Source organism: Porites lutea, chromosome 6 (assembly GCF_958299795.1).
Source record: "Porites lutea chromosome 6, jaPorLute2.1, whole genome shotgun sequence".
NCBI lineage: Eukaryota > Metazoa > Cnidaria > Anthozoa > Scleractinia > Poritidae > Porites > Porites lutea.
In genome coordinates this window covers 27581792-27593967 of record NC_133206.1, presented here as the reverse complement: position 1 = coordinate 27593967, position 12176 = coordinate 27581792, and the positions used below count along the sequence as shown (strand labels likewise).

Below are 12176 nucleotides of genomic sequence, written 5' to 3'. Positions count from 1 at the left end.
ACGAGCGCGAATCGCCTGTTATGCTGGCTTAAAGTCTAACCAAGAGAAAAAAAAAAGATTGTAGTAATAAGTCGGCTTTAATCTCACAGTTTATTTACTAACCAATATTTTGAAGAAACGCCGTTTTTTGCTTTTGTTTTAATTTCGTTTTTTAAGTGTTTAAGTGGCCGAAAAAGATTAACGCTCTTGGTTCACTGTCAAGTGTGCTGTCATTTCAGGAAACCATATGTATTTTACCTTTCTAACATAAACTGTCGGAGAGCGAGAGGAAAAAACAACAAAATAAACTCCTTTTATTTTAAAGTTTACGAACCAATATTTTTTAGTTCCAGAGAAACACCGTTTCCTGTATTTAATTGGTGTTGGTGCCCGAAAAACGGCTTGTCGGCTCAATATCGACTCTTCTAAATCGGCAGAAAATTAATTTGTGTGCGGCTTGTCGAAATTCAAAACGAAAAAAAGAATAAATAAAAGGATTTGCCGACGACTGAAGCAAAAGTAGCAGCCAAGCTACTTTAACCAAACTATCACTTACTAGATCACGCCGGCCAAATACAAAACTAAAATTAACAAAACCTAGTGGTAGCCAGCTAACAAAAAAGATGGACACAACAAATACACAGGCTATAGTTCCTCTTCGAGCCCTGCTTCTTTCTCTTGCAAGTCGAGAACCTTGATTTCCTTCTTCAGTGTTTCCCCTGATTGTTTCTTGGCGAACCAGTCTATTTTGCCTACGAATAGCCTGGATTATTTTTGCATTCATTACTATCATAACAAGGAGAGGTAAAAGGGCAAAGGCGAAAATTAAAATGCTGTTGTAAATCTTGTCCCTTCTTAGTGCTTCTTCTGGTGAAGTTGTATGTAACCAGGTATTCCGTATGGCAGCTAGGATAAAATTAAAAGACCAGACGCCGAGTAAAATGTAGATCACTCGAGTGTTAGTCATGTCGTTGTGATAATGTAAAGGTCTTATTACCGCCAGAAATCTGTCCAGCGATATTGCGGCTAAATTAAATACCGTTCCACCCAAAGCAATGTCCTTAAGACCAGCCATAAGCCAGCAAAATTGAGGTGCGCTTTCCGAGCAACCATTGCAGAGCACGTTATATGGAACAACAAACGTGGACATCATTATATCAGCGACTGCAAGGCTGAGTAAAAATACGTTCATGTAGCTTTGTCGCAGCCTCTTTGATGTAACAAAAACAAGAAAGGTGAAGCTGTTCCCTGTGAATGTCACAACACCGACACATCCATAGAGAATCCAAAAGGTTAGTTCAAGAGCGTGGCTGCACTTTAGATCAGGTTTTGTTTCATTGGAGTCTGCCATATCCATCTGCTTCGCTGTGACTGCGGTAGATGGCAGCGCTGATTGAATTTACTTAACCGCGTCGGAAACATTAGGTTTTTAAGGTCAGAGATAATTTATATATCTTCAAGGCAAACACAAGGGGGCATCAAAATTTAAAGGCTCATTTTATCATAACAGGGGCAATAATCCAGGTCAAAGAATTGGCACCTTTAAAAAGGCACAATTTAATTAAGAGAACCCGGCTGTTGGTTGAGTACCGTGTTGAAGTCGTGTGCATGATATTGAAAATCTCCCTTATCTACTGAAACTAAATTACCCAAGAAGTCAGTGACATGTAAGATCAGAAAGTACCCGTTTTTAAAATTTGTTTAAGTTCATGCTGATTTATCTGAATTTTACTGATTTACCAGTGATACTCTAAAATTTTTAACCTAAAAGTGAAAGACGAAAAGCGTAACTATCTTTCAGTATCACCTTGTTAAAGAAAACCTGCAACTTAGCAAAAATAAATAACAACCAGCCGTGATAAAAAACGCAGATAAAAATTGTAAACTAAAGTTTTCGTTTTTCCAGTGCGGTTTTGTTATGATAAATTCAAACGCTGCCCCAGCTGTAAAACTAACAATCAAAGGGTGCCTATGGATAACTTGTGGATTAATTATTTTAGAAATGAAAGCTGAGAATGAACCTGCGATTAGTCTACCGGTATATTTTAAGTCTGTCAAAAAAAAAAAAAAAACAAAGCAAAACAAACCGACCAAACAAAAGGAAAAAAAAGTCTCCTCCGGCGGGAGTCGAACCACGGACCTTCAAAGTGTGAGGTCAACGCGTATGTCAATATGCGCCACGACAGTTAACGTTAAACAAATCTAAGTAAATCTGTTAAATTAATTATATTTAACATTTTTTGCCCATGAAATTCTACCGGTAGACGCTGCTTGAAGCTGGTAGACGGCCTTATACAGCTTGAAATTTTCAACATTTACATGAGGAGAATCAATTTTGATTCAACAACAGTAAATATTGCCGTTTTAATTAGACAAAGAAACATTTCATTTCGGAATGATATTTCACTACAAACCATGAGATTGGGAGTCTTGTCGTGAGAAAGGTTGAAAAATCGTGAGAATCGTGAGCTTGGACCAGCTTGGGAGTCGCAGAGCAATGCATTTGCTGATATTTTTTGTCATGTTTATCGCCTGGACGGGTCAAAAAGCTTCAAAAGTTCATAAACTCCTGTCTCAAAGTTGGCCATAGCGCTAATCTTAAACATTCAAAGTCTACATATAACTGAAGAGAACTTATCGTCCTGTGAAATGTACAAAATAATAACATCAAAAGCTTTGAACACAATGCACGTTCAGCTCTTCTTGATGGCGGAACGGGAGCGATCTACGACAGTTGTCGTTTTGATATCGGGCGCTTTCGTGCGGAGCCGACTAATTACAAATTTGTCTACACCCAAGTGAACATTTGCATATCGCAGTACCCACAATAACTTGTACCTTACGCTATGCATAATCCACAAGTTAAAAACGAAAGGGAAAATAAATTAAAAACCTAACTTTGGTAAACAAAGTTTTTACTTTAATAAAGGTTAGGTTAAACGTGGCTGACATGTAATTTTCTTCAAGATCGATAAAGACAAGTCGCATGTAGGTTCCTGAGTAATGAAACAAACTTGTTGTATCTTCATTTTAACCAACGATGTCTCAGTAATTTAAGCATCTTACCCTCACTAAAAAATGGCATTTCATCAGTATTCTTTCATTTTCATAAGCTTGCTAAAGTTAATAAATTGAAGACGATAACCAACATCGACCAACCAACGTAACCATGGCAACTGACTAGATGAAGGGGTTCGCGCTTGGAAATTCAACTTTAAATGCTATCTAAAAATGTCTTGAACGGAAAAGGGATTAGCATAAAAACCGTGGCTGTTTTAATGGACCAGAACTCTATATGTCGAGTTGAAGGCTTCTCGGATATCTATGGGTCGCAAACTGCGTGCTATATTCAACAGTTGTGGCTATTTTGCTTATAGAAGGTTGGAAAAAGGAAACTAATAGAAACGGCGCTACGAGAAAACATCCAGTGATAGGTTTAATAGAGAGCTTTTGAGGAGAAAGAGACTCTCAACAACACAAGCATTACTGATTCGGACAGGCAAACCTAAACATAACCTATAAACGTTGTCTCTTTCTAAAGTAATTTTTTAAAAAGCTTAAGTTTAAGTATTTCATGATTATTAAATAACTGAGTTATTCAGGGTTATTGTGCAAAAAGATTTCTTGAGTAAGTGATTAGGGTTTGGAAACTGAGTACCGTATTTACTCGATTAAACGCCGTCCTCGATTTAACTTCGCACCGAAACAGTCGAAGCGGCGTTTATTCGAGAATTACAAGAAACAACTAGCTGCAACTTTCTAATCTACACCACCCTGACAATAACGATTCTACCTTAGCAAAAAAGGCTTGATAATGGAACTTAAACATTTTCCTGTTTTAATTACATAATATTTACAAATGGTGCATCGATTGTGATTATTGTTGTCAGTGATTTTAAGAATAAACGGCTTGCCCTTGAATAAACGCCGGTTCGGAAACACTACAAATTTAATAAACTCCTCGTTGTTTAATAATAAAAACGTAAATATAGACTAAGCAGGTCGAATAAAGTTGAATTGCTCATATTGAAGAAGTCTTTTGTCCTTTCTGGTCGTTACTGTAGACTCCCCCTGTATGTTTAAAGACTGGAAAAATCCTGAAATCTGTTACAATACAAATACTGCAGTTTAGTCTTGATAACCGAGCTTTCTCTCGAATCCCAGCCGTGGGCGCTAAGCGCGCGAATGCCTTTTAAAAAACCATCCTCTTACGAGGAATCTATTTTAATCTATTTTACAACTTTTAAACATCCGTTTACGCAGAAAACTCAATAGACATTTCTTTATTTGAAATACAGTTGATTTGTTAACCTTTGCATAAGATAAACATTCATAGAGAAGTTTTGACGCAGTTAAAGATCCACTGTCGGAGTCCAAGATTTATTTCTGATTCCTCAAGGGGCTTTACAGAGATAACAGGGCAATTTATACGAGGAAAAATAAGACGCGAACTGTACCATTTATACGAGCATGTCTTATCTAAGACGGGAACAGCTCGTATAAATGGTTCACGTCTTATTTCTGTTCTTGACTCGTTTCATGTGAATGTTGCCCGTAGCAACGGCAATCCAACGTTGCGAGCCAAAAATTAACGCATGCGTACTATGCGTTCGCGTCTTATATAAGACGCGAAGCTCATTTATACGAAGTTTTTCTCGTCTTCGCTAAGACACGTCTTATCTAAGAACAGTTGTTAAGGGCTGTTCTAAAATAAGACGCGTCTTAGCTAAGCCGCGTCTTAGCTAAGCCGCGTCTTATTTTAGACGAAATGTGCCGTTTATACGGAAAGTTCGCGTCTTATTTAAGACGCGTCCTATGTAAGACGCGTCTTATTTTTCCTCGTATAAACGGCGCAAATGAAACACGTTTTAGTATAGAAGAGTATGTATAGATTAAACAAGTTCAAGTCATCTATCATATGTCAGCAAAGTCTTTGACCCGACGTTCAGTATGGTTTAAAATTGATAGAAGCCATTCAACTCATGTTCAATTTAGGCTTTCTGACTATGTGCCATTAATTGATATTAGAATGCTCTACATTGACTAATAAAAGCAACACCTTGTTAAAGACCGAAAAATAGGTAACTGGAATTCCCGTACTAAGCTTTCCATGGGACAGAGGAGCAAGATTTTTTGGGCTGTTTTAGTTTGTGTTACATTTGAGCAGCTTAACAACAGCTTCACGGAAATCAGATCTGTAAAGGGAATAAATAATTGGATTTACCGATGACTGGACAGTTAAGGAAAAGATGGACAATTTCTGCAGAAGGATATTAACCCCTCCAAGGTCGCCTTTTAATTTGTACTGAATGTTGAAGCTGACACGTGGAATCCATGATACCACAAATACCAGGACAACCAAAGCACATGCAAAGGTGCCCTTTCGCTTTCGGGTCACTTCTTCTTGGATATCATCTTGGTTGGCAACCTCTGCATCTTGCCTATGCATGTTTTTTAATGAGAAGACCTGTCGTGCCTGATTCCGGATGGTCATTATGATCTTAAGGTTTATCACAGTGATTATTATGCACGGGAGAAAAAAAATGAACAAAATCAGCAAGATGTTGTAAAGACTGTTGATGGTATGCAATTCAGTTCCTGTTTTTGTGTGTATCCAAGAGTGGCGAATTCCAGCAATAAAGAAGGTCATTCCCCAGATAAAGCAAATAATGGAGGAAACCCTTTTCTTGGTCATCAGAATTTGGTATTGTAGAGGATAATACACCGCACAGCAGCGGTCGTAGGAAACAGCCAGTAGATTTAAGATACTCGACGCAAGAGCGAGATCTTTTGCACTTTCAAGGAGCCAGCAGTACTTGCTTAAGGAATACTCAAGACAGCCTATACAGAACAAAGAGTAGACGGGAGAAACGAATGCGCCCATGATCATATCACTCACTGCCAACGAAGCCAGAAATTGGTTCATGGGCTGCGGCCGAAGGGTGAGGCTGGTTAGTATGGCTACAAACACCAGGAAGTTTCCGAAGAGTATAATCGCACTTGCAGTGATATCCAGTACCATGAATGTTATCTCTAAGCCGGTCCGGTCGCAAGATAAATCAGGTTCCGTTGTGTTAGTAACTTTCAGAGAATTGTTTGCTAACATCTTATCAGGTTTACTGGTATAGACAGAAGAAGATCTTTTTTCTTGTCATGCTGTGATGAAAAAGTCGGCGTCAAAATCAGGCTATTCTGGCGGCGAAATGTCCAGTACAGTTCAACCAGCTAAGAAATCAGTTATCATTTTAAGAGAAACTTTTTTGGCGATGTGGCCTTTGGTACACGATACTGAGTCGATGCTTGTCAAACGCAAATGGACTTACCCTCTCTCAAGCCGCCAAAGTTAAATGGCTCTGCACTAAAGCCGCTTAACTTAAGTAAAGCAAGTAAGCAATACTACCTATAAAGCAGGTTTAACACAACAATAAAAGCCTCACTGATTTTATTTCCATATTTTATCTATCTTTCTATTGTCTTGAGCTGAGTGGTTTTCGAATTAAAGTTGATCAGATCATTAAGAAATGATCAACTTGAGGGCTAAATGGCACGAAAAGCTTTTAATGGCATGAACAGGAGTTTGAGGGGAAAAATACTTACATTTTAATGCAATTAAATGAAAACCTTAACAAATCAGAATAAAAAAGACCCATAAATGAATATTTGTGCTAAAAAATTTAAATTACAGGCAACTATGTAATGATTCTCGGCCTTTGGAAGGCTTTGCGCTAATCAGGCGTACTTCATAAGAGCTAGCCTCACCTGCTGTCCATTGAACGAAGATCTCTTCGCTTACAGTGCTCCCTTATAATAGATATAAAAGTATGATACGAAGGTTTTGACAACCATGGATGGATTCTATATGATTCTTTTGTCATTGGTGCTCTTGGCGCAGTGACCAAGAGCTTTGATTAACTTTTTCTTTAATGAAGGGAGATAACGGAATATTGACTGATACTTCAAAACTAGGATATCTATTGTTGTCAACACTTAGTTTCAATAATCACATTTCCCTAACTAGAGTATTTGAAGCGACTGACGTAAAAATCGCCGGAATATGATTCTTGAGCTGATATAAACCTTCCGATTTAGATGTTATTATGTTGTTTCAGAAATAAATCAAAACCGTCCCCGTTCTCAAAAATTATCTTCACACCCATTTTACTTGAAATAAAGCAATAGTAACCCACTTTCCCCACCTATACTCGTCAAATCTGTAAAAGTCAGTCAGGACGGACAATTCAAAGCAGGACTCTATGTAAGGGCGTCTAATGCGGCATAATAAATTATTCCTATATTCACGATACGTACAAAACAGGCACAAAAAGAGAAAATACATCTGTCCTCTGCCCTTGAAGTCATCTTGGGATTCAATAGAGCTTTTAACAAAATTTAATTGGGATTAAAAGTGCTTCCTTTTATATAGAGCCCATTATTGAGAAACCGAAAAAAAGAAAAGTGTTAGGTTAATGGACTGGACAGGAAAAAAATATCCTTATTCAAAATTTACTGGCCCACTCTTTCAAATAGGAAATGTCGTGTGCACCGAGCTAGTGTTGGCGGAGGATGTGGGGGAGGAGCTAACTCGGCTCTATTTGGATCGCAAACTGAGGACGGGACCGAAGGGAGCGCAAGGGGTGATGGGAAGAAGAAAACATCATCCCTCTTTCTTCCTTCCCTACACCTCTTGCCATCGCCTTGACCGCACTTTTCTAATAGGAGACTGAGAGACGACAGGGGGCGAGTCAGGAGATGGGAAACAAAAAGGTTCACGCTGCGTATTTAACATTTTTGGGTGATTCGCTGCGTTAAGAAGTGATTTACAAACCAACTACACTCTGCCTAATGAAATGGCCACCATCTTGGCTTTTTCTCATAATTTGCTTTTAGAAAATATTAACAAATGAAAAATGCGGTAAACTAGAGAATTTTTTTGTGCTCATGTCTAATAGCGGAGCTCCCGCGCGCGCGGCGCGCGCGGCGCGCGCTGCGGAGCACCACGGGGTAAGAAAAAACACAGGCGGCCCAGACGTAGTATGTGTCAGGTTAATATATTAATTTTCACATGGACAAAATAGGATGAGTCGTCGAAACTCCCATGAAGATGGTCCGTTTGTTTTGTAGCCAGCCTTTAATTCTTCTTTAGTGGATAGTACCTACAACTGCAAAACTCAACGAAATGCCACTTTAACCTGCCAGTTGCAGTCGTGTAACAACAACGACAAAGAATTAATGTACAAAAAAGCGTGATGCACAAGCAAAGTTGTTTTTTCACAAATTAGACTTTTTGATTTTCGATAAACACAGCGGTTCTTATGAACTGTGCTTTCTTTTGTTTAAACGCGATAACATTTTACACACTTGACATTTTTCTGCTAGAATGGCTCACTTTCCTTGCATGTTTTTAATCGATCTAATATTAAGCACATATTTGAAAAATTTCTTCACAGTGGTTTCAAGTTTATTTTTTTGCTAAAGCGTATAAACAAGAACTTCGCTGTTCGCCTTTGCCAAAATCTATATATTATCCTTAGAGCGAGCGTGGTTGTTACTTGGTGTTACGGAGCACGAATTTATGCTGCTAATTAGTATGTGCTATTATCTATACTAAGCTATTACACCAGGGTTAATAGCCTAATGGCAATAAATAAAATTCGTTATAGCATCTTTAGGCTCGTAAAAACTGCATTCGATCAATAACGAAAAAGCTGATAAGAGGCGAAGTCTTGACTTCATTGACTTAGTATTTGGTACTTTTGGGTTACATGTATTCATTACGTTTACAAGGTTTTATACCAGTATCAAAGTCAATAGTTTAAGAAAAATAGTCAATGTGATGGAATAAATGATCGTTTACATATAGTAACTATGATCAACAATTTGTCATCGTGACCGTTATAAACCTGTTCCTAGATACGTTTTCATGGCAGTTAGCATAAAGTAGATGATTCCTCGCGAAGCGACGCCGAAGGCCTTGCGAAGCCGAGGTTTCACTTGCTGATACCTCTAATAAGATGAGCAAAATATTTGTATTATGGTGTCTTTCACTGCTTGCCTTATTTCTTTGATCTTCCAACAGTAAAGTAGCGGATTCAAGGACGAGTTCAAGTAAGCTAAAGTTACTGTAAATTGCCTAGCGAGGTAAAAAGATAAGGAAAACCATGTTTGAGGTGTTAAAGCAACTGCTAAACCATACGGCAGATAACAAACAACCAATGTGAATTGTATCCACAAAGCACTTGTAACTGCTCTTCTGTATCGAGCTATGTTCCGTGGAGACGCCTGGTTTGGAATTGCTCGAGACACGTGACTCTGTACTTGAATTCGGTTACGACGCAGAGTGAGGAAAATTTTTGTGTAAGCAGAAGCTGTGATGGCAAGACAGAGAGGTAAACATATGTAAAGAAGCCATGCGCCTGCGGCAGGATACCAATAGAAAACTGACGTGCCGGCAATGGATGAAATCCAGAATCCATCAATCGCTATATATGTTCTTTTCAAAGTTACAATTTGTCTGTACCTCAACCCAAGCAAAAGGGCAAGAAGCCTGTCCACGCTTATTGAAGTCAAAGTAGCCAAGGACACTGAGCACAAAATGTAGCCGGTGAAAAAGCTTACTGCGTTGGCATAAGAGCAAATATTATTTTTGCTGTTCACCACAGACATCCAATAAACAATATCTGCAGGCTCTGCCATGACACCAACACAGAGGTCAGTAATCGCTAGGCTGCGATACAGGAGTTTGGACGGCGAACCGATCGAGGACTCTCTGCGAAGGGCAACAAGGATCAAGGTGTTACCGAGAATTGCAGTACAGGATAAAAAGGTGTTAAAAACTGAGAGAAAGATTAGTTGGTTGTGTACTTCTCCCGTGATATTCATTTGGGACGAACAAAGCAGTTCTTCTATTTCCTTCTGGTTGATATCTTTGGTAAAGTTTCTCACTGCCATTTTACTGCAATGTATGCAGGTCAACGAATGTCAGAGCGTTCAGTAATAAGCGTTGTAAGCTTTTATCACTAGCAGCTATTGTATGGTATATTAGTTAATTTTGTAGGAGCACTACTACACCTAATTGCAATAACATTAATGGCATAGAAAATGCTAAAAGGAAAAACTGAATTAATTACAAATAAATTAGGCTCACCATGATAAACCACTATCAATAGCAATATAGGAAGCATTCATTTGCAACATACGCGAACAGCTGTCGTATTTCCATTTGTTTCAACGCCTTAAAATAGTCTGTGCTACAAGTTAATGCACCCTATAGTGTTCTTTTTTTTTATTTAGTAAGACCAATTAATTCTTATTTGGCTTTTTTCCATTTTTTTTTTCATTTTTCCTTTTAGCATTTTTCCAAGACAAAGTTATGGCAATTGGGCGTACATCTCTAGGAAATTAACATAGTATGGAATTCTTTGAAGAACTCCCAACACTGAAGCCTTCAGGCAACGCAAACAAACTCAAACAATTAACGCACCTCCGAATATGTCGCTGGTCGACTGTGTATTAGTTTCCAAATCTTTATCAACTTCTTAAGAAAAGTTTTCTTAGGAGTCTCAGTTACTACAAATGTGAACTTTCAGTTGAAGGCGGCCTTAAAGCAAAATTACAGTTCAGGAATCCTCAGGCCACTTGTTAGACAGGACTGAGAGGACTTAATGTTTTATTCACGCAGAATGTGTACACCCCAATAAGGTGATTGTATAATTGCCAACGAAATATTTCACACCTGCTCGGCTGCTCGAAGAACGAGTAAAATAAAATGTTTCTGAATAGTTCGTGATTTTGAATGGCGTCACGCACAACGTAACACCTAATAGAACTGAGACGGGAAATACATACTCGAATAACCTGAAAAATCTTTCGATTCAGATTTTTTTGATAAAGTACTGCCGAGTATTCTGATTCCACGATAGATTATAGCGTGTCTTATCTAATTCGTCCTGGGTGTTAGAGAGTACCAATTGCTTATAAACCAAAACCAAATTTATAGCCTTTGCAAAGAAATTCTCGCAAATTCATAATTGAGCCTTTAGGCAAGAAATAGGTGCATTTGAACAGAAAAAGAACGAAATCGGAGGCTTTATTGATCTAGTATTCTCTTGAAGGAAACTTTTGACGTCTCCCAATCTTCGCCACGCTTATACCAATTTGAAAATCAACGATCAATAATGTGTCATCGTGAAAGTTATAATAAATTTGGCTAAGAAATGAGGAATCAAAGATATTAGTTTGTTGTGTACTTCTCGAGTGAAATTCGAAAAAAGTATTTTTTTTTTATAGTATCATATAGAACATCGACTTTGTTAACTTGTCTTTTACAGTCATCTTACCGCGATGTATTTAACGAATAAGAGATATTTCAGTTAAGGAAAGCAAGCTTTTATCGGCGCTTGCTGCTTGTCTATAGTGGTGTATTAGTCTCTGACTAGCCTTTCTGCATGTAAAAAACTTGACTTCAAATAACTCGCTGTTTTATTGTCCAAATCCCCAATTTGTTATAAGCAGTTATTTCTCAGTTGCTTTTTGCATAACAAACTTATTTCGAAAAGAATATAAGGAGGGCTTAAACGTAATAAGTTCAGGAATCCCTCAGTAGCCTTCAGTGTTTTTTGTTTGCAGTGGTTTGTTTGTTGTTGTTGTTGTTGTTTTTATTAGGGTCTATTTAAACGTTTTTTTTTTTTCTGAAGCCTGGATATCAAAGAAGTCCTGAAAAAACAGAAAATTTCTAAGGCAAAACTGAGGAGAGAACTGATTATTAGAATTGTAAAAAGTCAACCAGCTTTGGTCAAACCTTTCGGCGTTTTTCTTTTTCTTTAGCGAACTTTCCCGACCTTTACTACTTAGTATAGAACAAATGAGCAAAGATGTATGAAAGAGTCAATTAATGAAATTTTTTTTTCTTATTCACCAGCTGCATTTTTTTTTTGTTTCATGGCCGGCGCCGACAAGTCTACAGTCCTTGTATTGAAACACTTCAAACTGTTCGGTAAACTTTCAACTTTCAACTATTAATTATTTAATCGTACATTACCATGGCCATGAACATAATGCTTCATAATAAATCTTTAAACAGCTAGCAAACACTATTATAGCGTTTAAATTGCTTTATAGCTTGGAGGCTCACACAAAAGAAGTAGAAAGTCGAAACTTGGCTATTCCCATCCTATCATTTACTTTCTTTCTCGAAATAC

The 12176-nt window shown here is 37.9% G+C and overlaps 3 protein-coding genes across 3 annotated transcripts; all 3 read right to left on the bottom strand.

Annotated features, from left to right (window-relative positions):
* Positions 1-321: 321 nt before the first annotated feature.
* On the bottom strand, positions 322-1330 carry LOC140942105 (adenosine receptor A2a-like). The gene has a single exon (XM_073391083.1). It carries the CDS (start codon positions 1328-1330, stop codon positions 353-355), a length of 978 nt encoding a protein of 325 aa, XP_073247184.1. The 3' UTR covers positions 322-352.
* Positions 1331-5122: 3792 nt separating this feature from the next.
* LOC140942103 (histamine H2 receptor-like) lies at positions 5123-6085 on the bottom strand. The gene has a single exon (XM_073391082.1). The coding sequence runs from the start codon at positions 6083-6085 to the stop codon at positions 5123-5125; it is 963 nt and encodes a 320-aa protein (XP_073247183.1).
* A 2897-nt stretch (positions 6086-8982) lies between these two features.
* LOC140942102 (melanocortin receptor 4-like) lies at positions 8983-9927 on the bottom strand. Its single transcript, XM_073391081.1, has one exon. It carries the CDS (start codon positions 9925-9927, stop codon positions 8983-8985), a length of 945 nt encoding a protein of 314 aa, XP_073247182.1.
* Positions 9928-12176: the final 2249 nt, after the last annotated feature.

Coding starts and splice junctions, on each gene's coding strand:
- LOC140942105 (XM_073391083.1), bottom strand. CDS start 1,330: ATGGCAGACTCCAATGAAACAAAACCTGATCTAAAGTGCAGCCACGCT.
- LOC140942103 (XM_073391082.1), bottom strand. CDS start 6,085: ATGTTAGCAAACAATTCTCTGAAAGTTACTAACACAACGGAACCTGAT.
- LOC140942102 (XM_073391081.1), bottom strand. CDS start 9,927: ATGGCAGTGAGAAACTTTACCAAAGATATCAACCAGAAGGAAATAGAA.